The sequence below is a fragment of the Ranitomeya imitator genome, chromosome 2 (assembly GCF_032444005.1).
Source record: "Ranitomeya imitator isolate aRanImi1 chromosome 2, aRanImi1.pri, whole genome shotgun sequence".
Classification (NCBI taxonomy): domain Eukaryota; kingdom Metazoa; phylum Chordata; class Amphibia; order Anura; family Dendrobatidae; genus Ranitomeya; species Ranitomeya imitator.
The window spans coordinates 9,848,023-9,875,427 of record NC_091283.1 but is presented as its reverse complement, the minus strand read 5'-3'; the positions used below and the strand labels follow the sequence as shown (position 1 = coordinate 9,875,427).

At 47.5% G+C, this 27,405-nt stretch overlaps 1 protein-coding gene across 1 annotated transcript in view; it reads right to left on the bottom strand.

Moving 5' to 3' along the window:
• Nucleotides 1-27,405, bottom strand: part of SASH3 (SAM and SH3 domain containing 3) — a 44,098-nt gene that overhangs the window by 13,565 nt on the left and 3,128 nt on the right. The window contains exons 2-4 of the mRNA XM_069746092.1: nucleotides 17,858-17,950; nucleotides 6,588-6,740; nucleotides 2,777-2,906 (exon numbers count right to left, since the gene is read on the bottom strand). Coding sequence (XP_069602193.1) covers nucleotides 2,777-2,906; nucleotides 6,588-6,740; nucleotides 17,858-17,950 — 376 coding nt within the window. The remainder of the gene's footprint in view (nucleotides 1-2,776; nucleotides 2,907-6,587; nucleotides 6,741-17,857; nucleotides 17,951-27,405) is intronic.

Below are 27,405 nucleotides of genomic sequence, written 5' to 3'. Positions count from 1 at the left end.
TCTGCCTGTCTGTCCCGGAAATCCTGCGTCGCTGATTGGTCTCGCCAGCTGCCTGTCCTGGCTGCCGCAACCAATCAGGGACGGGCACAGTCTGGCCGAGAATTAGTCCCTCCCTACTCCCGTCCAGTCAGTGCCCGGCGCCCGCTCCATACTCCCCTCCAGTCAGCGCTCACACAGGGTTAATGGCAGCGTTAACAGACCGCGTTATGCCGCGGTGTAACTCACTCCGTTACCGCCGCTGTTAACCCTGTGTGACCAAGTTTTTACTATTGATGATGCCTATGCAGCGTCAATAGTAAAAAGATCTAATGTTAAAAATAATAAAAAAACAAAAAACCTGCTATTCTCACCTTCCCTCGTCCGCCGATGCGCGCGCGGCTTCCGCCAGCTTCCGTTCCCAGAGATGCATTGCAAAATTACCCAGAAGACTTAGCGGTCTTGCTAAGTCATCTGGGTAATTTCGCAATGCATCTCTGGGAACGGAAGCTGGCGGCATCAGCGCGCGCGTCGGCACAGCTTCGCTGGACAACGGCGGGTGAGTATATAACTATTTTTTATTTTATTTTTTTTTAACAGGGATATGTTGTCCACACTGCTATATACTACGTGGGCTGTGTTATATACTGCGTGGGCTGTGCTATATATTATGTGGGCTGTGTTATATATTACGTGGGCACTGTTATATACTACGATAGCAGTGTTATATACTGCGTGAGCTGTGTTATATACTATGTGGTCTGTGTTATATACAGCGTGGGCTGTTCTATATATTACGTGGGCTGTGTTATATATTACGTGGGCAGTGCTATATTCTGCGTGGGCAGTGTTATGTACTGCGTGGGCTGTGTTATACAACCTATCATAAGTTTGATAGGTGTGATAGGTTTACTCACTGTGATTTGTCACAGCTGCTATTTAACCATACTGTGATGCATAGTGAGCAGCTTTGAAATAGAACTCATTGTTCGAAACGCGTAGCCTGCTGCTACTCATTCTCCTGTGAACCATGTCATTGGACTTTGGATTTTATCCTCAATAAATTTTGATATTTTTGGAAGCTGGGTTTCTTTTCCTGTTTGCCTTATCGTTCCACGTGATGACTGCACGGCATCCGGGCTTCCCCACAACAAATGCCTAATAGGTGAGCTGGTTTTTCACTATTTTTCCTTGCTGTGTTATATACTGCGTGGGCTGTGTTATATATTACATGGGCAGTGTTAAATACTGCATGGGCTGTGTTATATACTATGTGGCCTGAGTAATATACTGCATGGGCTGTGCTATATATTACGTGGGCTGTGTTATATATTACATGGGCTGTGTTATATACTGCGTGGCTGCTATATACTACGTCAGCTGTGTTATATACTATGTGAGCTGTGTTATATACTGCATGGGCTGTGTTATATACTACGTGGCTGTGTTATATATTACATGGGCTGTGTTATACATTACGTGGCTGTGTTATACACTGCATGTCTGCCATATACTACATGGCTCCTATATACTACATGGCCTGTGCTATCTACTATGTGGCTGCTATATACATACATACGCTAGAATACCCGATGTATTAGAATTGGGCCACCATCTAGTTCTGTATATACACCTCTACTACTTCTCCAAATCCAGAATTGGTGAAACCATGGCAGCCCTGCGCCTGATCAGGACACGTCACAACCACTGCTGGAATGGGCAGAGGATACAGAACTGGTGAAGCCATGGCAGCCCTGCGCCTGACCGGAACACGTCACAACCACTGCTGGAATGGGCAGAGGATACAGAACTGGTGAAGCCATGGCAGCCCTGCGCCTGACCGGAACACGTCACATCCACTGCTGGACTGTGCAGAGGATACAGAACTGGTGAAGCCATGGCAGCCCTGCGCCTGATCGGGACACGTCACATCCACTGCTGAACTGTGCAGAGGATACAGAACTGGTGAAGCTATGGCAGCCCTGCGCCTGATCGGGACACGTCACATCCACTGCTGGACTGTGCAGAGGATACAGAACTGGTGAAGCTATGGCAGCCCTGCGCCTGATCGGAACACGTCACATCCACTGCTGGACTGTGCAGAGGATACAGAACTGGTGAAGCCATGGCAGCCCTGCGCCTGACCGGGACACATCACATCCACTGCTGGACTGTGCAGAGGATACAGAACTGGTGAAGCCATGGCAGCCCTGCGCCTGACCGGGACACGTCACATCCACTGCTGGACTGTGCAGAGGATACAGAACTGGTGAAGCCATGGCAGCCCTGCGCCTGACCGGGACACGTCACATCCACTGCTGGACTGTGCAGAGGATACAGAACTGGTGAAGCCATGGCAGCCCTGCGCCTGACCGGGACACGTCACATCCACTGCTGGACTGTGCAGAGGATACAGAACTGGTGAAGCCATGGCAGCCCTGCGCCTGACCGGGACACGTCACATCCACTGCTGGACTGTGCAGAGGATACAGAACTGGTGAAGCCATGGCAGCCCTGCGCCTGAACGGGACACGTCACATCCACTGCTGGACTGTGCAGAGGTCGTAGAACTTCAAGCAAAGACTGCACAGGAATGAGGGAAAATGTGTTACAATCTATAAATTATTCCACTGTATTCCACTGACACATCATGTGTCCAGTTCAATATGAAGAATTTGGTGAAAAGTCGCCTTTACACAAAAAAATGTGAAATCTGAACTGTATCCTGAAGGATGATTGGAATTTTATATGTAATGTGAGGATGAATGAAAGTTTGATGTAGAAAATGTACTGAACTCACCACTAGAAGTTTGTCTGCTGACTGCTGTGTGACTGTTGTCCTCAGGATCTGAGAATTTTCTTGGAAAGTTTCCATCCATGCTCCCATCGGGGGAAACTGGTGACATAGACCCTTGCTCTCCATGTTCTCCCTACAACAGACCATTATTAAAAATGAAATATCTAAAATGCATAAAAATGTGCACTATTCACATACAAAATACAAGAAATGAAGGATAAATGGAAAGCACAAATATTTATGTTTAATTTTTCTCTATACAGGGAGCTCCACCTAGTGGTGGCTGCAGACAGGATCTTATCATGTATCTCTGTATACAGGGAGCTCCCCCTAGTGGTGACTGCAGACAGGATCTTATCATGTATCTCTGTATACAGGGAGCTCCCCCTAGTGGTGGCTGCAGACAGGATCTTATCATGTATCTCTATATACAGGGAGCTCCACCTAGTGGTGGCTGCAGACAGGATCTTATCATGTATCTCTGTATACATGGAGCTCCCCCTAGTGGTGGCTGCAGACAGGACCTTATCATGTATCTCTGTATACAGGGAGCTCCCCCTAGTGGTGGCTGCAGACAGGATCTTACCATGTATCTCTGTATACAGGGAGCTCCCCCTAGTGGTGACTACAGACAGGATCTTATCATGTATCTCTATATACAGGGAGCTCCACCTAGTGGTGGCTGCAGACAGGATCTTATCATGTATCTCTGTATACAGGGAGCTCCACCTAGTGGTGGCTGCAGACAGGATCTTATCATGTATCTCTGTATACAGGGAGCTCCCCCTAGTGGTGGCTGCAGACAGGATCTTACCATGTATCTCTGTATACAGGGAGCTCCCCCTAGTGGTGACTACAGACAGGATCTTATCATGTATCTCTGTATACAGGGAGCTCCCCCTAGTGGTGACTACAGACAGGATCTTATCATGTATCTGTATACAGGGAGCTCCCCCTAGTGGTGACTGCAGACAGGATCTTATCATGTATCTCTGTATACAGGGAGCTCCCCCTAGTGGTGGCTGCAGACAGGATCTTACCATGTATCTCTGTATACAGGGAGCTCCCCCTAGTGGTGACTGCAGACAGGATCTTATCATGTATCTCTGTATACAGGGAGCTCCCCCTAGTGGTGACTGCAGACAGGATCTTATCATGTATCTCTGTATACAGGGAGCTCCCTCTAGTGGTGGCTGCAGACAGGATCTTATCATGTATCTCTGTATACAGAGAGCTCCCCCTAGTGGTGGCTGCAGACAGAATCTTATCATGTATCTCTGTATACAGGGAGCTCCCCCTAGTGGTGACTGCAGACAGGTTATCATCATGTATCTCTCTATACAGGGAGCTCCCCCTAGTGGTGGCTGCAGACAGGATCTCATCATGTATCTCTGTATACAGAGAGCTCCCCCTAGTGGTGACTGCAGACAGGTTATTATCATGTATCTCTCTATACAGGGAGCTCCCCCTAGTGGTGGCTGCAGACAGGATCTTATCATGTATCTCTGTATACAGGGAGCTCCCCCTAGTGGTGACTACAGACAGGATATTATCATGTATCTCTGTATACAGGGAGCTCCCCCTAGTGGTGACTGCAGACAGGATCTTATCATGTATCTCTGTATACAGGGAGCTCCCCCTAGTGGTGGCTGCAGACAGGATCTTACCATGTATCTCTGTATACAGGGAGCTCCCCCTAGTGGTGACTGCAGACAGGATCTTATCATGTATCTCTGTATACAGGGAGCTCCCCCTAGTGGTGACTGCAGACAGGATCTTATCATGTATCTCTGTATACAGGGAGCTCCCTCTAGTGGTGGCTGCAGACAGGATCTTATCATGTATCTCTGTATACAGAGAGCTCCCCCTAGTGGTGGCTGCAGACAGAATCTTATCATGTATCTCTGTATACAGGGAGCTCCCCCTAGTGGTGACTGCAGACAGGTTATCATCATGTATCTCTCTATACAGGGAGCTCCCCCTAGTGGTGGCTGCAGACAGGATCTCATCATGTATCTCTGTATACAGAGAGCTCCCCCTAGTGGTGACTGCAGACAGGTTATTATCATGTATCTCTCTATACAGGGAGCTCCCCCTAGTGGTGGCTGCAGACAGGATCTTATCATGTATCTCTGTATACAGGGAGCTCCCCCTAGTGGTGACTGCAGACAGGATCTTACCATGTATCTCTGTATACAGGGAGCTCCCCCTAGTGGTGACTGCAGACAGGATCTTATCATGTATCTCTGTATACAGGGAGCTCCCCCTAGTGGTGTCTGCAGACAGGATCTTACCATGTATCTATGTATACAGGGAGCTCCCCCTAGTGGTGACTGCAGACAGGATCTTATCATGTATCTCTGCATACAGGGAGCTCCCCCTAGTGGTGGCTGCAGACAGAATCTTATCATGTATCTCTGTATACAGAGAGCTCCCCCTAGTGGTGGCTGCAGACAGGATCTCATCATGTATCTCTGTATACAGAGAGCTCCCCCTAGTGGTGGCTGCAGACAGAATCTTATCATGTATCTCTGTATACAGGGAGCTCCCCCTAGTGGTGACTGCAGACAGGTTGTTATTATCATGTATCTCTCTATACAGGGAGCTCCCCTAGTGGTGGCTGCAGACAGGATCTCATCATGTATCTCTGTATACAGGGAGCTCCCCCTAGTGGTGGCTGCAGACAGGATCTTATCATGTATCTCTGCATACAGGGAGCTCCCCCTAGTGGTGGCTGCAGACAGAATCTTATCATGTATCTCTGTATACAGAGAGCTCCCCCTAGTGGTGGCTGCAGACAGGATCTCATCATGTATCTCTGTATACAGAGAGCTCCCCCTAGTGGTGGCTGCAGACAGAATCTTATCATGTATCTCTGTATACAGGGAGCTCCCCCTAGTGGTGACTGCAGACAGGTTGTTATTATCATGTATCTCTCTATACAGGGAGCTCCCCTAGTGGTGGCTGCAGACAGGATCTCATCATGTATCTCTGTATACAGGGAGCTCCCCCTAGTGGTGGCTGCAGACAGGTTATTATCATGTATCTCTCTATACAGGGAGCTCCCCCTAGTGGTGGCTGCAGACAGGATCTCATCATGTATCTCTGTATACAGGGAGCTCCCCCTAGTGGTGGCTGCAGACAGGATCTTATCATGTATCTCTGTATACAGAGAGCTCCCCCTAGTGGTGGCTGCAGACAGGAATTTATCATGTATCTCTGTATACAGGGAGCTCCCCCTAGTGGAGGCTGCAGACAGGATCTTATCATGTATCTCTGTATACAGGGAGCTCCCCCTAGTGGTGGCTGCAGACAGGTTATTATCATGTATCTCTCTATACAGGGAGCTCCCCCTAGTGGTGGCTGCAGACAGGATCTCATCATGTATCTCTGTATACAGGGAGCTCCCCCTAGTGGTGGCTGCAGACAGGTTATTATCATGTATCTCTCTATACAGGGAGCTCCCCCTAGTGGTGGCTGTGCGTATACAGACTCCTATCATATAACTTTTTGCTGAGGATTTGGATCTTTATATAAGAAAAAAAAATGAACTCTGTCCTGATAAAGATATATTAAACAATTATGGAGTTGATGCATGTGAATGGAGATCACGGTCACCCCATTATCCACAGTACAATTCTGAAGATAATGATTCTTGGGGTAAGAAACTGAGTGAGAGGGTGCTGGTCCAGGATGGTCTCATAATAGCCTTTGATTTTGATGGTCATATGACCACGGATATGAGGCTACTCTCTATTAAAATGATTGAATACAAGAAAGTACAAATGAGTTCATTCACTCGTCTGATTCTCACCATTTCATCAGCCATCGCCTTCATCATAATTTTTCCTGACTTTCTGTTCATTGTTCGAGATATAACGGCTCGCCATTTCTTGCTGAACTTGCCTCCGCTAGTTTTACCTTCTTCTGCTACTTGGGCATCAGGTGGATTCTCATTTTCAGGAATCTGCAGTGAAAAAAAGATCAGAAATAAAAGAAATGAATAATGAAAAATTGTTTAGTATGAAGAGGAGGAAGCAGTTGGATGAACCTGTCAAAATCCCTTCTTGAAGCTGTTGTCAAATGATAATGTCCGCTGCCGCCACTAGAGGGAGCTCTTTGCTGACAGAGTTACCATTGTGTCTATGAGAGACGTGTACCCAGGGGCGTAACTACAACAGGTGCAGGGGTTGCAATCGCACCCGGGCCCTGGAGCCTAGGGGGCCCTAAAAGTCTCTTTGGTCTACAGAAAAAGACTATTGCTGTTAAAGATTTAAAATATTTGGGGGCCCCGTTGGCGCTTTCACATGGGGGCCCATGAGTTTCAAGTTAGTCCACTGCATGTACCAGCCATATAAGTGGAACGCAGCAGGTGGGGGTCTTACTAGAGGTCCTGCCATGGGTCCTTGTAACGTCTCACACAGTCGGCGTCCTGTTTTGGAATCAAACCTTTGAGTATCATGTTGCTTTGATGTCTCCATGTGGAGGATTTCTTATTTGTGGATAGAGACATACACACTGAAGAGCACTCACTATTACAGTCTATTTAACAACGTTTTCTCCAAATGCAAAATAACAAAAGGGTTAAACACACTGCAACATTGTAGCACAATACCAGTAACCTGCTACATCCACCCTTCTACCCACTGATTCCTGCCACATCTCTTTGAAGTAGAAGCTGTATAGAAGACAACAAGTGGTGAGAGCAGAGCAGGCAGGATGGCTGATCACCATTGTGCAACCGCAGCAGGTTCAGCTGCAAGAGCAATCACTGAATTTGCCAGAAAAACAAGTTTTCTGCAGAACAATGATGTGTCAATATGTAGCAGAACTCACAAGTAGAACTAGTAATACAGCAGAGCTCACGCACAGCAGTTGTAGTGTAGCAGAGCTCACATGTAGCAGTAGCAATGCAGTAGCGGTCACATGTAGTAGAGCTCATATGTAGAAGTACAGCAGAGCTCATTTGTAGTAGTAGCAGTGCAGCAGAGCTCACATGTAGCAGTAGTAGTGGAGCAGAGCTCACTTGTAGCAGTAGTAGTGGAGCAGAGCTCACTTGTAGCAGTAGTAGTGGAGCAGTGCTCACATGTAGCAGTAGTAGTGGAGCAGAGCTCACTTGTAGCAGTAGTAGTGGAGCAGAGCTCACTTGTAGCAGTAGTAGTGGAGCAGAGCTCACATGTAGCAGTAGTAGTGGAGCAGAGCTCACTTGTAGCAGTAGTAGTGGAGCAGAGGTCACATGTAGCAGTAGTAGTGGAGCAGAGCTCACTTGTAGCAGTAGCAGTGCAGCAGAGCTCACTTGTAGCAGTAGTAGTGGAGCAGAGCTCACTTGTAGCAGTAGTAGTGCAGCAGAGCTCACTTGTAGCAGTAGTAGTGCAGCAGAGCTCACTTGTAGCAGTAGCAGTGCAGCAGAGCTCACTTGTAGCAGTAGCAGTGCAGCAGAGCTCACTTGTAGCAGTAGTAGTGCAGCAGAGCTCACTTGTAGCAGTAGTAGTGCAGCAGAGCTCACTTGTAGCAGTAGCAGTGCAGCAGAGCTCACATGTAGCAGTAGTAGTGCAGCAGAGCTCATTTGTAGCAGTAGTAGTGCAGCAGAGCTCATTTGTAGCAGTGCAGCAGAGCTCACTTGTAGCAGTGCAGCAGAGCTCTCTTGTAGCAGTGCAGCAGGGCTCACTTGTAGGAGTAGTAGTGCAGCAGAGCTCACTTGTAGGAGTAGCAGTGCAGCAGAGCTCACTTGTAGCAGTAGTAGTGCAGCAGAGCTCATTTGTAGCAATGCAGCAGAGCTGACTTGTGGCAGTAGCAGTGCAGCAGAGCTCTCTTGTAGCAGTGCAGCAGGGCTCACTTGTAGGAGTAGTAGTGCAGCAGAGCTCACTTGTAGCAGTAGCAGTGCAGCAGAGCTCACTTGTAGCAGTAGTAGTGCAGCAGAGCTCATTTGTAGCAGTGCAGCAGAGCTCACTTGTAGCAGTAGCAGTGCAGCAGAGCTTTCTTGTAGCAGTGCAGCAGAGCTCACTTGTAGCAGTAGTAGTGCAGCAGAGCTCACTTGTAACAGTAGTAGTGCAGCAGAGCTCACTTGTAACAGTAGTAGTGCAGCAGAGCTCACTTGTAACAGTAGTAGTGCAGCAGAGCTCACTTGTAGCAGTAGCAGTGCAGCAGAGCTCTCTTGTAGCAGTGCAGCAGGGCTCACTTGTAGGAGTAGTAGTGCAGCAGAGCTCACTTGTAGCAGTAGCAGTGCAGCAGAGCTCACATGTAGCAGTAGTAGTGCAGCAGAGCTCATTTGTAGCAGTAGTAGTGCAGCAGAGCTCATTTGTAGCAGTGCAGCAGAGCTCACTTGTAGCAGTGCAGCAGAGCTCTCTTGTAGCAGTGCAGCAGGGCTCACTTGTAGGAGTAGTAGTGCAGCAGAGCTCACTTGTAGGAGTAGCAGTGCAGCAGAGCTCACTTGTAGGAGTAGTAGTGCAGCAGAGCTCACTTGTAGCAGTAGCAGTGCAGCAGAGCTCACTTCTAGCAGTAGTAGTGCAGCAGAGCTCACTTGCAGCAGTAGTGCAGCAGAGCTCACTTGCAGCAGTAGTAGTGCAGCAGAGCTCACTTGCAGCAGTAGTAGTGCAGCAGAGCTCACTTGCAGCAGTAGTAGTGGAGCAGAGCTCACATGTAGCAGTAGCAGTGCAGCAGAGCTCACTTGTAGCAGTAGCAGTGTAGCAGAGGTCACATGTAGCAGTAGTAGAGCAGCAGAGCTCACATGTAGCAGTAGTAGAGCAGCAGAGCTCACATGTAGCAGTAGTAGAGCAGCAGAGCTCACATGTAGCAGTGCAGCAGGGCTCACCTGTAGGAGTAGTAGTGCAGCAGAGCTCACTTGTAAAAGTAGCAGTGCAGCAGAGCTCTCGTAGCAGTGCAGCAGGGCTCACTTGTAGGAGAAGTAGTGCAGCAGAGCTCACTTGTAGCAGTAGCAGTGCAGCAGAGCTCATTTGTAGCAGTGCAGCAGAGCTCACTTGTAGCAGTAGCAGTGCAGCAGAGCTCTCTTGTAGCAGTGCAGCAGGGCTCACTTGTAGGAGTAGTAGTGCAGCAGAGCTCACTTGTAGCAGTAGCAGTGCAGAAGAGCTCACTTGTTGCAGTAGCAGTGCAGCAGAGCTCTCTTGTAGCAGTGCAGCAGGGCTCACTTGTAGCAGTAGCAGTGCAGAAGAGCTCACTTGTAGCAGTAGCAGTGCAGCAGAGCTCTCTTGTAGCAGTGCAGCAGGGCTCACTTGTAGGAGTAGTAGTGCAGCAGAGCTCACTTGTAGCAGTAGCAGTGCAGCAGAGCTCACTTGCAGCAGTAGCAGTGCAGCAGAGCTCTCTTGTAGCAGTGCAGCAGGGCTCACTTGAAGGAGTAGTAGTGCAGCAGAGCTCACTTGTAGCAGTAGTAGTGCAGCAGAGCTCACTTGTAGCATTAGCAGTGCAACAGAGCTCACTTGTAGCAGTAGTAATGCAGCAGAGCTCACTTGTAGCAGTAGTAGTGCAGCAGAGCTCATTTGTAGCAGTGCAGCAGAGCTCTCTTGTAGCAGTAGCAGTGCAGCAGAGCTCTCTTGTAGCAGTGCAGCAGGGCTCACTTGTAGGAGTAGTAGTGCAGCAGAGCTCACTTGTAGCAGTAGCAGTGCAGCAGAGCTCACTTGTAGCAGTAGCAGTGCAGCAGAGCTCTCTTGTAGCAGTGCAGCAGGACTCACTTGTAGGAGTAGTAGTGCAGCAGAGCTCACTTGTAGCAGTAGTAGTGCAGCAGAGCTCACATGTAGCAGTAGCAGTGCAGCAGAGCTCTCTTGTAGCAGTGCAGCAGGACTCACTTGTAGGAGTAGTAGTGCAGCAGAGCTCACTTGTAGGAGTAGTAGTGCAGCAGAGCTCTCTTGTAGCAGTAGCAGTGCAGCAGAGCTCACTTGTAGCAGTAGTAATGCAGCAGAGCTCACTTGTAGCAGTAGTAGTGCAGCAGAGCTCATTTGTAGCAGTAGTAGTGCAGCAGAGCTCACTTGTAGCAGTAGCAGTGCAGCAGAGCTCACTTGCAGCAGTAGCAGTGCAGCAGAGCTCAATTGTAGCAGTGCAGCAGAGCTCACTTGTAGCAGTAGCAGTGCAGCAGAGCTCTCTTGTAGCAGTGCAGCAGGGCTCACTTGTAGGAGTAGTAGTGCAGCAGAGCTCACTTGTAGCAGTAGCAGTGCAGAGCTCACTTGTAGCAGTAGCAGTGCAGCAGAGCTCATTTGTAGCAGTGCAGCAGAGCTCACTTGTAGCAGTGCAGCAGGGCTCACTTGAAGGAGTAGTAGTGCAGCAGAGCTCACTTGTAGCAGTAGCAGTGCAGCAAAGCTCACTTGTAGCAGTAGCAGTGCAGCAGAGCTCACTTGTAGCAGTAGCAGTGCAGCAGAGCTCTCTTGTAGCAGTAGCAGTGCAGCAGAGCTCTCTTGTAGCAGTGCAGCAGGGCTCACTTGTAGGAGTAGTAGTGCAGCAGAGCTCACTTGTAGCAGTAGCAGTGCAGCAGAGCTCACTTGTAGCAGTAGCAGTGCAGCAGAGCTCTCTTGTAGGAGTAGTAGTGCAGCAGAGCTCACATGTAGCAGTAGTAGTGGAGCAGAGTTCACTTGTAGCAGTAGCAGTGCAGCAGAGCTCACTTGCAGCAGTAGCAGTGCAGCAGAGCTCACTTGCAGCAGTAGCAGTGCAGCAGAGCTCACTTGCAGCAGTAGCAGTGCAGCAGAGCTCACTTGTAGCAGTAGTAGTGGAGCAGAGCTCACTTGTAGCAGTAGTAGTGCAGCACTGCTCACTTGTAGCAGTAGTAGTGCAGCAGAGCTCACATGTAGCAGTAGTAGTGGAGCAGAGCTCACTTGTAGCAGTAGTAGTGCAGCACTGCTCACTTGTAGCAGTAGTAGTGCAGCAGAGCTCACTTGTAGCAGTAGCAGTGCAGCAGAGCTCACTTGCAGCAGTAGCAGTGCAGCAGAGCTCTCTTGTAGCAGTAGCAGTGCAGCAGAGCTCACTTGTAGCAGTAGTAGTGCAGCAGAGCTCACTTGTAGCATTAGCAGTGCAGCAGAGCTCACTTGTAGCAGTAGTAATGCAGCAGAGCTCACTTGTAGCAGTAGTAGTGCAGCAGAGCTCAATTGTAGCAGTGCAGCAGAGCTCACTTGTAGCAGTAGCAGTGCAGCAGAGCTCTCTTGTAGCAGTGCAGCAGGGCTCACTTGTAGGAGTAGTAGTGCAGCAGAGCTCACTTGTAGCAGTAGCAGTGCAGAGCTCACTTGTAGCAGTAGTAGTGCAGCAGAGCTCATTTGTAGCAGTGCAGCAGAGCTCACTTGTAGCAGTAGCAGTGCAGCAGAGCTCTCTTGTAGCAGTGCAGCAGGGCTCACTTGAAGGAGTAGTAGTGCAGCAGAGCTCACTTGTAGCAGTGCAGCAAAGCTCACTTGTAGCAGTAGCAGTGCAGCAGAGCTCACTTGTAGCAGTAGCAGTGCAGCAGAGCTCTCTTGTAGCAGTAGCAGTGCAGCAGAGCTCTCTTGTAGCAGTGCAGCAGGGCTCACTTGTAGGAGTAGTAGTGCAGCAGAGCTCACTTGTAGCAGTAGCAGTGCAGCAGAGCTCACTTGTAGCAGTAGCAGTGCAGCAGAGCTCTCTTGTAGGAGTAGTAGTGCAGCAGAGCTCACATGTAGCAGTAGTAGTGGAGCAGAGTTCACTTGTAGCAGTAGTAGTGCAGCAGAGCTCACTTGTAGCAGTAGCAGTGCAGCAGAGCTCACTTGCAGCAGTAGCAGTGCAGCAGAGCTCACTTGCAGCAGTAGCAGTGCAGCAGAGCTCACTTGCAGCAGTAGCAGTGCAGCAGAGCTCACTTGTAGCAGTAGTAGTGGAGCAGAGCTCACTTGTAGCAGTAGTAGTGCAGCACTGCTCACTTGTAGCAGTAGTAGTGCAGCAGAGCTCACATGTAGCAGTAGTAGTGGAGCAGAGCTCACTTGTAGCAGTAGTAGTGCAGCACTGCTCACTTGTAGCAGTAGTAGTGCAGCAGAGCTCACTTGTAGCAGTAGTAGTGCAACAGAGCTCACTTGCAGCAGTAGCAGTGCAGCAGAGCTCTCTTTTAGCAGTGCAGCAGAGCTCACTTGTAGCAGTAGCAGTGCAGCAGAGCTCTCTTGTAGCAGTGCAGCAGGGCTCACTTGTAGGAGTAGTAGTGCAGCAGAGCTCACTTGTAGCAGTAGCAGTGCAGCAGAGCTCACTTGTAGCATTAGCAGTGCAGCAGAGCTCACTTGTAGCAGTAGTAGTGCAGCAGAGCTCACTTGTAGCAGTAGTAGTGCAGCAGAGCTCACTTGTAGCAGTAGTAGTGTAGCAGAGCTCACTTGTAGCAGTGCAGCAGAGCTCACTTGTAGCAGTAGTAGTGCAGCAGAGCTCACTTGTAGCAGTAGCAGTGCAGCAGAGCTCACTTGTAGCAGTAGTAGTGCAACAGAGCTCACTTGCAGCAGTAGCAGTGCAGCAGAGCTCACTTGTAGCAGTAGTAGTGCAGCAGAGCTCACTTGTAGCAGTAGTAGTGGAGCAGAGCTCACTTGTAGCAGTAGTAGTGGAGCAGAGCTCACTTGTAGTAGTAGTAGTGCAGCAGAGCTCACTTGTAGCAGTAGTAGTGGAGCAGAGCTCACTTGTAGCAGTAGTAGTGGAGCAGAGCTCACATGTAGCAGTAGTAGTGGAGCAGAGCTCACTTGTAGCAGTAGTAGTGCAGCAGAGCTCACTTGTAGCAGTAGTAGTGGAGCAGAGCTCACTTGTAGCAGTAGTAGTGGAGCAGAGCTCACATGTAGCAGTAGTAGTGCAGCAGATCTCACTTGTAGCAGTAGTAGTGGAGCAGAGCTCACATGTAGCAGTAGTAGTGCAGCAGAGCTCACATGTAGCAGTAGTAGTGCAGCAGAGCTCACTTGTAGCAGTAGCAGTGGAGCAGAGCTCACTTGTAGCAGTAGTAGTGCAGCAGAGCTCACTTGTATCAGTAGTAGTGGAGCAGAGCTCACTTGTAGCAGTAGTAGTGGAGCAGAGCTCACATGTAGCAGTAGCAGTGCAGCAGAGCTCACTTGCAGCAGTAGTAGTGCAGCAGAGCTCACTTGTAGCAGTAGTAGTGCAGCAGGACTCACTTGTAGGAGTAGTAGTGCAGCAGAGCTCACTTGTAGCAGTAGTAGTGCAGCAGAGCTCACTTGCAGCAGTAGTAGTGCAGCAGAGCTCACTTGCAGCAGTAGTAGTGCAGCAGAGCTCACTTGTAGCAGTAGTAGTGCAGCAGAGCTCACTTGCAGCAGTAGTAGTGCAGCAGAGCTCACTTGCAGCAGTAGTAGTGCAGCAGAGCTCACTTGCAGCAGTAGTAGTGCAGCAGAGCTCACTTGCAGCAGTAGTAGTGCAGCAGAGCTCACTTGCAGCAGTAGTAGTGCAGCAGAGCTCACTTGCAGCAGTAGTAGTGCAGCAGAGCTCACTTGCAGCAGTAGTAGTGCAGCAGAGCTCACTTGCAGCAGTAGTAGTGCAGCAGAGCTCACTTGCAGCAGTAGTAGTGCAGCAGAGCTCACTTGTAGCAGTAGTAGTGCAGTAGAGCTCACTTGCAGCAGTAGTAGTGCAGCAGAGCACACTTGCAGCAGTAGGAGTGCAGCAGGAAGATTACAGTATGAAATTGTTGGTGCAGCTTTATAGGTGCCTTTCTCTTGCACCCTGGTGAGCTCTCTAATTTCAGTAAAAACACAATAATTTTCTAAGAAGCAGAGTATCGGTGGGATCCTGGGGACGCTCATCAATGTGCGGCCCATGTAATATATTCTCATTCTCTGCTTTTGTGCTGAGGACCAGATCCATCTAATCTAAAAGCAAATGTCTGCAGATTTCTCCTGAACTAGTTCTGCTCACCGATCTGCCAAAGTGTCTCAGATCGGCCTGAAATCCAATCTGAAAGAAAAATACAATTAAACAAACTGGATAATATTCTAATATTTACTGCTGAGTAATAATCTTGTATCTCCGGCTGCCAGGGACGCCCCTTCTAGCCCATCATCGTTACCTTATGTGGTCACATGATCTGATTAGTTTGATGATGGAAAAACCCATCGGGTGACCCCCAGCATCTGTGGCCACAGGCTAGGGCTGATGGTTTCTGTTTTATTCCTTTCGAGAAATCAAAAAGCAAACTTTCCACCGCTCGTTTCTAAATGCAAAATGTAATATCACACTGGTAAATTAAAAAGTTGCTAAATATTTTTATATTAAAACTATCACTTTTGCATCTCACAGCAGCATGTTCTGCTTTTGAGTCACAACGCCTATAAATGAAGCTGCGGCATCCTGTGTTTATGTGATACTTCATAAATTATATCACCTGATAGCAAAAAAGAGGAAGTCGATGCAATTTTGCTGAAGTGTGAGAAGATGCAGTCAATGGAACATACAATGATCTGCTGCTAGTATACAATGTATATATATTAAATATATGTGTGTGGGGAAAAATACTGCGGGGTATGAAGCTTCATACATAGAAGTGTTTATAATAGTTTGTTTCTACCAATAAACAAAATACAAAGTGAACGGAGAAAAGAGAAATGTAAATTCATCAATATCTGCTGACCAATTGTCTCCTCCATAATTAGTATTTGAGGATATAACGTCGCCTCCATCATCAGCATCTGGTGATCGCCTGTCACCTCTATCAGTATTTGGTGACCTTCCACTGCCTAAATCATCAGTATCTAGTGACCAACTGTCTCATCCATAATCACCAGTATTTGAGGACATCATGTCACTTCCAATACCAGTATCTTGTGACCAACAGTCGCCTTCATCATCAGTATCTGGTGACTGCCTGTTGCCTCCACCATTAGTATCTAGTGACCTCCCGTCACCTTATTGCCTCCATCATCAGCATCTTGTGACCACCTGCGGACTCCATCATCAGTATCTAGTGACCAACCGTCTCCTCCATAATCAGTATTTGATTACGCCGCTCTCCTACAGACCCTCGCTGATGTCTCGCTGTTCTCCAGAATCTCGCTGATGTGCCGCTCTCCTGCAGACCCTCGCTGATGTGCCGCTCTCCTCCAGACCCTCGCTGATGTCTCGCTGTTCTCCAGAATCCCGCTGATGTGCCGCTCTCCTGCAGACCCTCGCTGATGTGCCGCTCTCCTGCAGACCCTCGCTGATGTACCGCTCTCCTCCAGACCCTCGCTGATGTGCCGCTCTCCTCCAGACCCTCGCTGATGTGCCGCTCTCCTCCAGACCCTCGCTGATGTGCCGCTCTCCTGCAGACCCTCACTGATGTGCCGATCTCCTGCAGAGCCTCGCTGATGTGCCGCTCTCCTGCAGACCCTCGCTGATGTGCCGCTCTCCTGCAGACCCTCGCTGATGTGCCGCTCTCCTGCAGACCCTCGCTGATGTGCCGCTCTCCTCCAGACCCTCGCTGATGTGCCGCTCTCCTCCAGACCCTCGCTGATGTGCCGCTCTCCTGCAGACCCTCACTGATGTGCCGCTCTCCTGCAGACCCTCACTGATGTGCCGCTCTCCTGCAGACCCTCACTGATGTGCCGCTCTCCTGCAGACCCTCACTGATGTTCCACTCTACAGCAGACCCTCGCTGATGTGCCACTCTCCTCCAGACCCTCGCTGATGTGCCACTCTCCTCCAGACCCTCGCTGATGTGCCACTCTCCTCCAGACCCTCGCTGATGTGTCGCTGTCCTGCAGACCCTCGCTGATGTGCCGCTCTGCTGCAGACCCTCGCTGATGTCTCGCTGTCCTCCAGACCCTCGATGATGTGCCGCTCTGCTGCAGACCCTCGCTGATGTCTCGCTGTCCTCCAGACCCTTGCTAATGTGCTGCTCTTCTGAAGACCTTCACTAATGTGCCGCTCTTCTGAAGACGCTCGCTGATGTGCTGCTCTTCTGCAGACCCTTGCTTATGTGCCACTCTCCTCCAGACCTCCGCTGATGTGCCGCTTTCCTGCAGACCCTTGCTGATGTGCTGATCCCCCTCCAGACCCTCGCTGACATGTCGCTCTCCTCTAGACCCCCGTTGACGTGCTGCTCTCCTTCAGACCCTTGTTGATGTGCCGCTCTCTTCCAGGCCATCAATGATGTGCCGCTCTCCTGCAGAACCTTGCTGATGTGCCGCTCTCCTCCAGACCTCCGCTAATGAGCCGCTCTCCTACAGACACTCGCTGATGTGCTGCTTTCCTGCAGACCCTTGCTGATGTGCCGCTCTCCTGCAGACCCTTGCTGATGTGTCGGCTTCTCTGAACAGTAGATGGTGCAACTGGTACCACTGGTCGCTGCTAGTTCTGAGCTGATGGCACTGCTGGACATCTTCAGATTTCGAAGAGAAGTACATGAAGTGTCTTATCTGCTACGCTACGCTTCCTTGGCTGACCACTACGTAAGCTGTCCTCAACTTTTCTCATTTCTTGGTGTCCTCCATGCTTAAAATGTATTCTGCAACCGTACAACGACCCCCAACATCCAGCCAATGTCATTAACAACGAGGAGTCCTGGGACTGATGGATTGACATTTCTCTTTTCTTCACACACTTTGCATTTTGTTAATTGATAAAAGCAAACTATTAATTCTTCTATGTTTGAAAACATTTTGCTCTGCAGCATTTTTCAACACCTGCAGAAAACTTTAGCAGAGAACTGTATATATTATTTATATAATCAGATCATTAATATTTCACAGCACATAAAGAGAAAAGGAAAAGAAGAAACGATGAACCTCATGGCCCTAATCAAAATAAAAGTGTCTCTGCCAATGACCCAAGGAGCAAATGATCAAATAATAAAGAAAGTATTTGGGTGGATTCCCCTTTAAAATCAATTTTGTCCTAAAGGAAATTTGTTAGTGCAAAAATGACTGTTCAAACCAAGCACAGTCGCTCATAACCCAACAATTCAGTACACCTTTCACCTACTTATATTCCCTCTCTCCTTGCGGAGGTGGATGCACAACAAGTAGATTTACAGGAGCATTGAACGGCTCTCCCCCACCATGAGTGCTGTGCTTGGTTTGGGCAGTCATTTCTTGCTGTCTGACTATATATTGTTTCCCTCAGTGTTGTGATTTACTTGGTTATGGGATACATGAAGTCTCTCTACTAATCGAGATAATCTGTGATCAGGAGCGGAGGACTCACGTCATTCCCCAGGTTGAATTCCTTGTCGCACACTGGAGAGCTGCTCTTCGATTTCCCAAAGTCCTTAAAACTGCTGGAACGTTGTAATGACAGCTAAGGAAGAGTAAGGAAAGGAGAAAGAAAATTACAAATTTGCATTAATTCTCCAGACCATGACTTGTGAAAATCCAAAAACTAACATAGAAGACTCTTATATTTTTTTAATCCATAGTTTTTACCTCTAAAAGTCATGATCCGATTATTATTCATGTTTCTGTGATTGTTTTGCAAAATGTTTTTGCTTCATGTCTCATAATAAGGTGCAACCATTTGACCACAAATTAGTCTTTATCTGTGAGCAGTGAAACAAGTTTCATGGGGCAAATACCACATCTCTGTATAAATCTAATATTACCGTCCTAGGGATCCCTGCGACAAAGAGCGCTGGCTCAACGTAACCTCTGCACTTGTTTCTCTTCGTCACCACAAAACTCCACTCAAGTTCCTCCTTAGGCATTTGAAAAATCCAAAAAAGCAAGGAAGATTTCTAAAATTATCTTGTTTAGTGTAATGAAACCTCACCCTAATAACAAATTAGTTCCTCTAAGCTGGAAACACCGCAGTAATAATTTACAGCCCCAAAACAACAACACAAAATTCTGACTTATTGAAGAAAGCACCAAGAAGACCTCAAAGTATCAAAAGTCAAACAAGTAGTTATATTCTTTTACACCATGCGCAGAATTATTGGGTAATTTGTATTTGTGATGTTATTACTGATCATCTCCGATGTCGACAGTTCAGAAGGTGAATAAACCTGACAGATGAATATGTAACAATTAAGTAACAGCGCGGTTTTGTCTCCAGATAATATATCTAGATAATATCTCTATGTGCAGAATTATTGGGCGACTTATGAGAAACCTGAATTTTCCATCTTACTTCTTTCTTTCCATCTGTTACAGTGGGAATAAGTGTAACTTGGCGCGGGGCGGCATCCATGGGCGAGATTCTCGTCTTTCACACCCGACATGCTATAAGAAGGTGGAGTTAATGGCTGCGGGTGTGGACTTTGTCTATGACGGCGCTAAGTTCTTGCAGGCCTCATAATGCCGATGACTTTGGGTGGCCAGGACCGGATGTTGAACAGTTCAATGGCAAAGACCACCACTCAAAAATAGTCTTTTACTCAAAATTAACTTCGTGGGAACTAGACAGGGGGTGCATCACTTCACGCACATTTCTTTCACAATATGGAACATCTTCACACATGGTCGCTCTACCTTTTCAAGTTTACTTGTTTCTGCCTCAAGTATTTCTGTCTTCTCCACCACCCAGCACACCCATGCAGTCAGGTCAGTGAGAGTCCTATTATATTCTCAACCCAGGGTTCCGCTTCCTCTTTTTTCTTACGGGAACTAATTAGCCATAATAGTCTGGACTTAGCTTAACACCTTAAAACTCCTGCCCAGAGCACTCTCTTAGTATCCTGATTCCTGTTCCATCCTGACCAGTTATCTCTCTGTCCTGGTATACGAGAGATGCCTTAATGTGGCTACCAGGTACACATGAATTGGCCAATTTATGCACTAAATGCTCTCATTTTTTCATATTTCTAGTGCAGTAATGCAGTTCAACCTTCATATTTGCATGTTTTAGCGCCACAGTGTGCTGCCTTATTTAACTGTATATGAGTTGGCGACTCTAGGTTCAGCACCTGTTCACACTTATTCTATGTTTGGATGTGATGGTCAGTTTTTTGAAATTTGTATTCATTAGCCTTCTGACTGAGCACTCTGCCTTTTAGCCACAGGTGTTTTAATCGCTGCAGGACCATTACCCCTCCAGAGAGAGAGAGAGATTATAGTCTAAGAAGAGGATTCACAGTAGGTTCCCATTCAGATGAAGATGTTTATTCTCAGTGAGGAAAGGAAGTTTAGGTCCTGGTATACGAGAGATGCCTTAATGTGGCTACCAGGTACACATGAATTGGCCAATTTATGCGCTAGACGCGCTCATTTATTCATATTTCTAGTGCAGTAATGCAGTTCAATTTTCATGTTTGCATGTTTTAGCGCCTCAGTGTGCTTCCTTATTTATTTGACTGTATACGAGTTGGTGACTCTAGGTTCAGCACCTGTTCACACTTATTCTATGTTTGGATGTGACGGTCAGTTTTTTGAAATTTATGATCTTGTCCCTGACATTCTTATAAAGCTCTTTGGTCTTGCCCATGTTGTAGATGTTAGAGTCTGACTGATTAATGGAGTCTGTGGACAGGAGTCTTTTATAAAGGTGACTATGTAAGACAGCTGTCTTTAATGCAGGTATCGAGTTGATGTCTTTGTCAATGGGCAAACTTCCAAAATCAGCAAGGGATTAAATAATTATTTCCTTCACTGTATATATAGTAATATGGTGACCCCTTCACTGCAGTGTGATATAGTAATATATATAGTAACTAGCTATTGAACCCGTTCTACGCCCGGGTGGCGAGCATTTATATTGGTATATGGTCTCCATCCTGGTATGTGCTGCTCCATCCTGCGTCCCCATAGTGTCATGTGCTGCTTCCATCCTGCACCCCCGTTCTGTCATGTGCTGCTCCCATCCTGCGCCCCCGTTCTGTCATGTGCTGCTTCCATCCTGCACCCCATTCTGTCATGTGCTGCTCCCATCCTGCACTCCCGTTCTGTCATGTGCTGCACCCATCCTGCACCCCCATCCTGTCATGTGCTGCTCCATCCTGCATCCCCATCCTGTCATGTGCTGCACTCATCCTGCGCCCCCATTATGGCATGTGCTGCTCCCATCCTGTGCCCCCATTCTGACATGTGCTGCTCCCATCCTGCGCCCCCGTTCTGTCATGTGCGGCTTCCATCCTGCACCCCCGTTCTGTCATGTGCTGCTCCCATCCTGCGCCCCCGTTCTGTCATGTGCTGCTTCCATCCTGCACCCCCGTGCTGTCATGTGCTGCTCCCATCCTGCACTCCCGTTCTGTCATGTGTTGCTTCCATCCTGCGTCCCCGTCCTGTCATGTGCTGCACCCATCCTGCGCCCCCATCCTGTCATGTGCTGCTCCCATCCTGCGCCCCAATTCTGACATGTGCTGCTCCCATCCTGCGTCCCCATCCTGTCATGTGCTGCTCCCATCCTGCACCCATGTTCTGTCATGTGCTGCTGCCATCCTGCGCCCCCGTTCTGTCATGTGCTGCTCCCATCCTGCACCCCCGTTCTGTCATGTGCTGCTGCCATCCTGCACCCCCATTCTGTCATGTGCTGCTGCCATCCTGCGCCCCTGTTCTGACATGTGCTGCTCCCATCCTGCGCCCCCGTTCTGTCATGTGCTGCTGCCATCCTGCACCCCCGTTCTGTCATGTGCTGCTCCCATCCATATGCCCCATACGCTGCTCCATAAAGGTTTATGACCCCCATCAGGTGGCGTAAGTAACAAATAGCTGTGGCATGAAGTGCCACAGCCTCATGGCACAGCAATTTGTTACTTACGCTACCTGATTCTTTTCCGGCGCCATTGTCTTGCTCCTCCTGGTGCCGGAATCGGTTCCTGCGCAGTCCGCGCTTTCCGGCGCCATTTTCTTGAAGACACACTGCTGTGTGTCTTCAAGAAAATGGCGCCGGTAAGCGCGGACTGCGCAGGCGCCGATTCCGGCACCAGGAGGAGCAAGACAATGGCGCCGGAAAGAAATGGCGTAAGTAACAAATTGCTGTGGCATGAAGTGCCACAGCCTCATGGCACAGCAAGTTTTTACTTACGCTATTCGTTTCGGGCGCCATTGTCTTGCTCCTGGTGCCGGAATCGGCGCTTGCGCAGTCGGTGCTTTCCGGCGCCATTTTCTTGAAGACACACAGCAGTGTGTCTTCAAGAAAATGGCGCCGGAAAGCGCGGACTGCGCAGGCGCCGATTCCGGCACCAGGAGTAGCAAGACAATGGTGCCCGAAACGAATAGCGTAAGTAAAAACTTACGATGGCGGCGGATTATTTGCATAATCAGGGCACAAATATGTAGACGGCGTCCCCATGCTCCCGACCCCCTGCTCTCGGCGGCATTTTTTCTATAATGTAACGCTAGAGGCAGTCAGGACAGCCAGGAGCAATCATTGTTGCCTCAAGATAAGAGTGTGATAGAGAGCAAACAGCACCAGACTCATCCCCCCTCCCCACCTCACTGCATGATGAAAGTATAGTGCTACTCTACGTAAAAACACTGTGTGAAGAGAAATTGTCTGTAAAGAGACTTTCATATATGTTTGCTGGAAGCATTATATAAAGAGAATTGATTCTTTGTGATAGAAAGGAGCTTGATTAAAACTTCATAATCAATGCGAACTATTACACATATAAACAAAATGCAGATGTCTTAAAAAATTGTTAAAATGTTCAATAAAAACGTTTGAAAAAAAAACAAAAACTTCATAATCAATCTGTGCTTGGAACAGTGTTATAGCTGCTTCTCTAAAGCCTGTTACCGACCATAAAAGATTCTGGTTAATGGTCACCCTGAGCAAAATCTATTCAAGATTCCAAAGAACTCATGCTCCTTTGTCCTGCCTCCATATACTGATCCTGTACTGATCCTTCCTTAGTCAACTCCTGTACAATACTCCAGAGCTGCACTCACTATTCTGCTGGTGCAGTCACTGTGTATATACATTACTGATCCTGAGTTACATCCTGTATTATACTATAGAGCAGCACTCACTATTCTGCTGGTGCAGTCACTGTGTACATACATTACATTACTGATCCTGAGTTACCTCCTGTATTATACCCCAGAGCTGCACTCACTATTCTGCTGGTGCAGTCACTGTGTACATACATTACATTACTGCTCCTGAGTTACCTCCTGTATTATACCCCAGAGCTGCGCTCACTATTCTGCTGGTGCAGTCACTTTGTACATACATTACATTACTGATCCTGAGTTACATCCTATATTATACCCCAGGGCTGCACTCACTATTCTGCTGGTGCAGCCACTGTGTACATACATTACTGATCCTGAGTTACATCCTGTATTATACTTTTTTTTTATGGGCACGGGATTGCTCTACTGGAAAGTCTGACTGTAAGGCTATGTACACAGGTTCAGGATTTTTTGCGTTTTTTTTTGCATTTTTTTCATCCGTTTCCCCCAGAAAAAAACGCTTAAAAAACGCATACATAAGCATCCCATCATTTTTAATGCATTCTGCAATTTTTGTGCACATGATGCGTTTTTTTCCATGAAAAAAAACGCAGCATGTTCATTAATTTATTAATTTTGCGGATTTTTCGCGTTTTTGCCACTATTTAATGCATTGGGAAGCTCTGGAAAAAATGCACAAAAACGGGGAAAAAAAAACGAGAAAAAAAACGCATGTGGATTTCCTGCAGAAAACATCCGGTTTTGTTCAGGAAAATTCTGCAGAATAGCTCTGTGAGGAAGCTGAGAAGGACGTGAACCTGGCGATGAGCAAGTCTATAAGGAAGGAGCCGTTCAGCTCCATGGCAGAGGTCCCTGCATACATTCTAGTCCTACATAGGTATCGTATGCAGACATAGCCTGTAAAATAACAGGTGCCCCTTTAAAGGGACACTGTCACCTGAATTTGGAGGGAACAATCTTCAGCCATGGAGGCGGAGTTTTCGGGTGTTTGATTCACCCTTTCCTTACCCGCTGGCTGCATGCTGGCTGCAATATTGGATTGAAGTTCATTCTGTCCTCCATAGTACACGCCTGCGCAGGGGAAGATTGCCTTGCGCAGGCGTGTACTATGGAGGACAGAGAATGAACTTCAATCCAATATTGCAGCCAGCATGCAGCCGGCGGGTAAGGAAAGGGTGAATCAAACACCCAAAAACCCCGCCTCCATGGCTGAAGATTGTTCCCTCCAAATTCAGGTGACAGTGTCCCTTTAAGTGGAGCAAAGTGTATGATTCTATAGAATGATGATGAAACGATACAATGTAACACGGTGGAGCTCCAGAATGTGGAGTGCGGTTTTTTTCTTCTCACTTCTGGGAAGGTTGCTGAAGTCTCCTGTTCTCTGGTCTACAGCTGCCATGCACAGATATGAGATCTTATTAACCCCTTGTCTCCCCACACCTGCTGCGCGCCGCCTGCACTCTGTGCGGCTTGGCAGGAAGCATATGACACTGTGAAAAGCTGTGAGGAAGTCACACCACCAATAACAGGGTCTGAGTGAACAGACACGCAAATTATGACCGAGAAAAAAAAATTGTTTGGGCTTTTATTATTTTTTTTCTATTAAACGAAAAAAAAAAAATTTCTGCAGATGCCGAAATGTAAATGATTTTGGTCTAGACAGAGGGAAGGACGTCATTGCCCTCTTCCTTTATCGGCAAAAGATAAATTCAACTGCGCAAAAACTATGAGACGGAAAATTAGCAAAATGTAAATATTTGTTATTAATTAAAAGAAAAAAAATTCACAAAAGGTCAATGAATTCTATCCAAAAAGGGGAAAAGTGCTTCCCATAATATTAATAGCAGAATAATAGATGAAATACTACATTAGGTGTCAGAAGCCTCCATATGGCCAGATAACAATGTGCAGCCACAGTGCAGATGTTCAGTCCTGTCCTTCACTCTCAATACTGTTTTTGAGATATTCACAAACCAACTTTTCTTGCAGGATATCCAATCTATTTCTGATGGGTCTGTCAGGGTCTCACTTCCACAGAACAGTCCGGCGTCTTGACCTTCTCCATCCGCGTTAAATGATCTAGGTCACTCATGTGCAAAACTTCATTCTTCCTGAGCACAGGGCCGGTGTTAGGGGCAGGCAAAATAGGCATTTTCCTAGGGCCCCACTCCCTCAAAGGACCCCAGCCAGTGGCGTGCTGTTAATAGGGACCCGTGTGTCAGGGGGGCCCCACTGCCAGTGCCAGCTCCCACCCCCTCCTGCATCACAGCTGAATGTACATCAGCGTACCGATACAGTTGAAAGCAATGATGGAGGTGAGAGTGTCTGCTGATGCTCCCTCTCCCATCATTCCCCCTCTGCATCTGACTCAGCGGAAGTGATGATGTCACTTCAATATGAATGACTATTGGCTATGCGGCTATGCATTATACCATATGGAAGGCTATGGAGAGTGCATTATACTATATGGAGGACTATGGTGCACATTATACAATATGGAGGACTATGGGGTATGCATTATGCTATATGGAGGATTATGGGGCACATTATACTATATGAAGGACTGTGAGGTTTGCATTATTCTATATGGAGGACTATAGGGCACATTATGCTATATGGAGGACGATGGAGTGCATTATACTATGTGGAGGATTATGGGGCACATTATACGATATGGAGGACTGTGAGGTTTGCATTATGCTATATGGAGGACTATAGGGCACATTATGCTATATGGAGGACTATAGGGCACATTATGCTATATGAAGGACTGTGAGGTATGCATTATGCTATATGGAGGATTATGGAACACATTATACTATATGAAGGACTGTGAGGTTTGCATTATGCTATATGGAGGACTATAGGGCACATTATGCTATATGGAGGACGATGGAGTGCATTATACTATGTGGAGGATTATGGGGCACATTATACGATATGGAGGACTATGGGGTATGCATTATGCTATATGGAGGACTATGGGGCATATTATACTATATGAAGGACTGAGGTTTGCATTATGCTATATGAAGGACTGTGAGGTATGCATTATGCTATATGGAGGATTATGGGGCACATTATACTATATGAAGGACTGTGAGGTATGCATTATGCTATATGGAGGACTATGGAGTGCATTATACTATATGAAGGACTATGTGATGCATTTTACTAAACTGGCAAAATGCTGCTTATTCACCGAGTGATTGGATTGTTTATGGCAGAACAAAAATCATTGCTCTTGGCAGCACACTGCCTGGTGAAAGTTGCAGATATGCTGCTGATCACATTATACTGTATGTGGACAGATTGATCTACTAGTGATCATTCTGTGCCCTTTATTCTTCTTCTGTAAAGAGGCCGGGAAACAAGCGTCGAATGACTTCAATATTATCGATCGCTCATTTAACGGTCTGAACTCAGCACTTGTAAATACAATGGAAATGTTTTTGTGTGATGGAGCAATATGTGAGCATTTGGGGCCCCATTTTGACCAGGACCCCACTTTTTCTAAAACTGACCCTGCCTGAGCATGAGCAATGAAGTTGGGCGACCAGTCTCTGGCACATGCCCAGAAAAGCCTGGCGGTGCCATATCCAGCCCAACCGACAGCCACATCAGTACTAGGAGGGAAAACAGACGGATCCTCGAGAATTCGATTGCTGGAGAGATGACGTGAAGCTCGGGGAAAGTCAATTATGTCTAAACTATGGCAAACAATTGGGACATTATTGAGGACATTTTTGAGGACCTGACGGGTTTATTCTAGCTACCTCTCCCAGTAGACAGCATAGATAGGACGCTACTTGTAATCTTTCTCCTCGGCAAACAGGTTCATCACTTGTCCCCTTGGCAGCTGCAGTAATGGTGCGGTGAACATCCATGGTGACGGTGCTACTACTTCTCTATAGTCTTTACCTTTATAGTATCAATCCTTCGTGTATCAGGTTGTCTTTAATAAAACTCTCTCTTGTCCCCAGAAGACCCCCAACCCGATGCTCCGATTCCTCATCTATTTCCGCACCTTCATATTGATCTTCATCTCTTGTGCACCGCCGGAAAATCTGATGTGGTGACTAATAATGGTAAATGTCATATCTGCTCCTGAAAGAGCTGAAAACGGCAGAAACCAGGCTAAAAAAACACCGCAAAATGGCTAAAGGCAGAACCCTCCAGGTACCGGATGACGGACGGGTGGTTTACATTCATTTATTAGTGTCCGCTCCTGGTTACATTGTTGCTAGTTGTCTTCTCCAGTAATCAGTGTTTTCTGATGGATTCATTACTTTACTTCTGGCTTCTTCGCATCCTCTTATCTCCGGTCACATTTACTAAGTGTAGTCGTGGAATTGGTCACTGGATTTCTTTCTGCTGTACAGGAGACTGCCTCCCCGGACCAACAGACTTGGGCAGTATAAGGATGATAGAATTGATTAATTCCCATTCAGCAGGACATAAGGGGAAACTTATTGTATGGCAGAAAACAAGCACGTTGGGGGGGGAAGGTGCAAAACGGGGCAGCTATGAGGAGGAAATGCCAGATAATGGGAGAACTTTCCATCCAGGTCAGTCTGATTGACAGCCCAACAAGGACGTGCACATTTCCTAAAGTCACAGCTCCACCACTACTACTCCACTACAAGTTCCAGCACTGTCAGCTATTTTTTTCAGTATAATCTAAACAACGTTAAAACCAAGCACACCATTGTTATTCTTGTGAAAATTACAATAAGTTTGATGTGTCACATCAGCCTCTTGCCATTGGAAAAAATGAAGTTGGATCCAAAATGGCCGACTTCAAAATGGCCGCCATGGTCACCACCCATCCAGAAAAGTTTTCCCCTCCCATAAACCAATGTGCCACAAACAGGAAGTTGATATCCCCAACCATTCCCATTT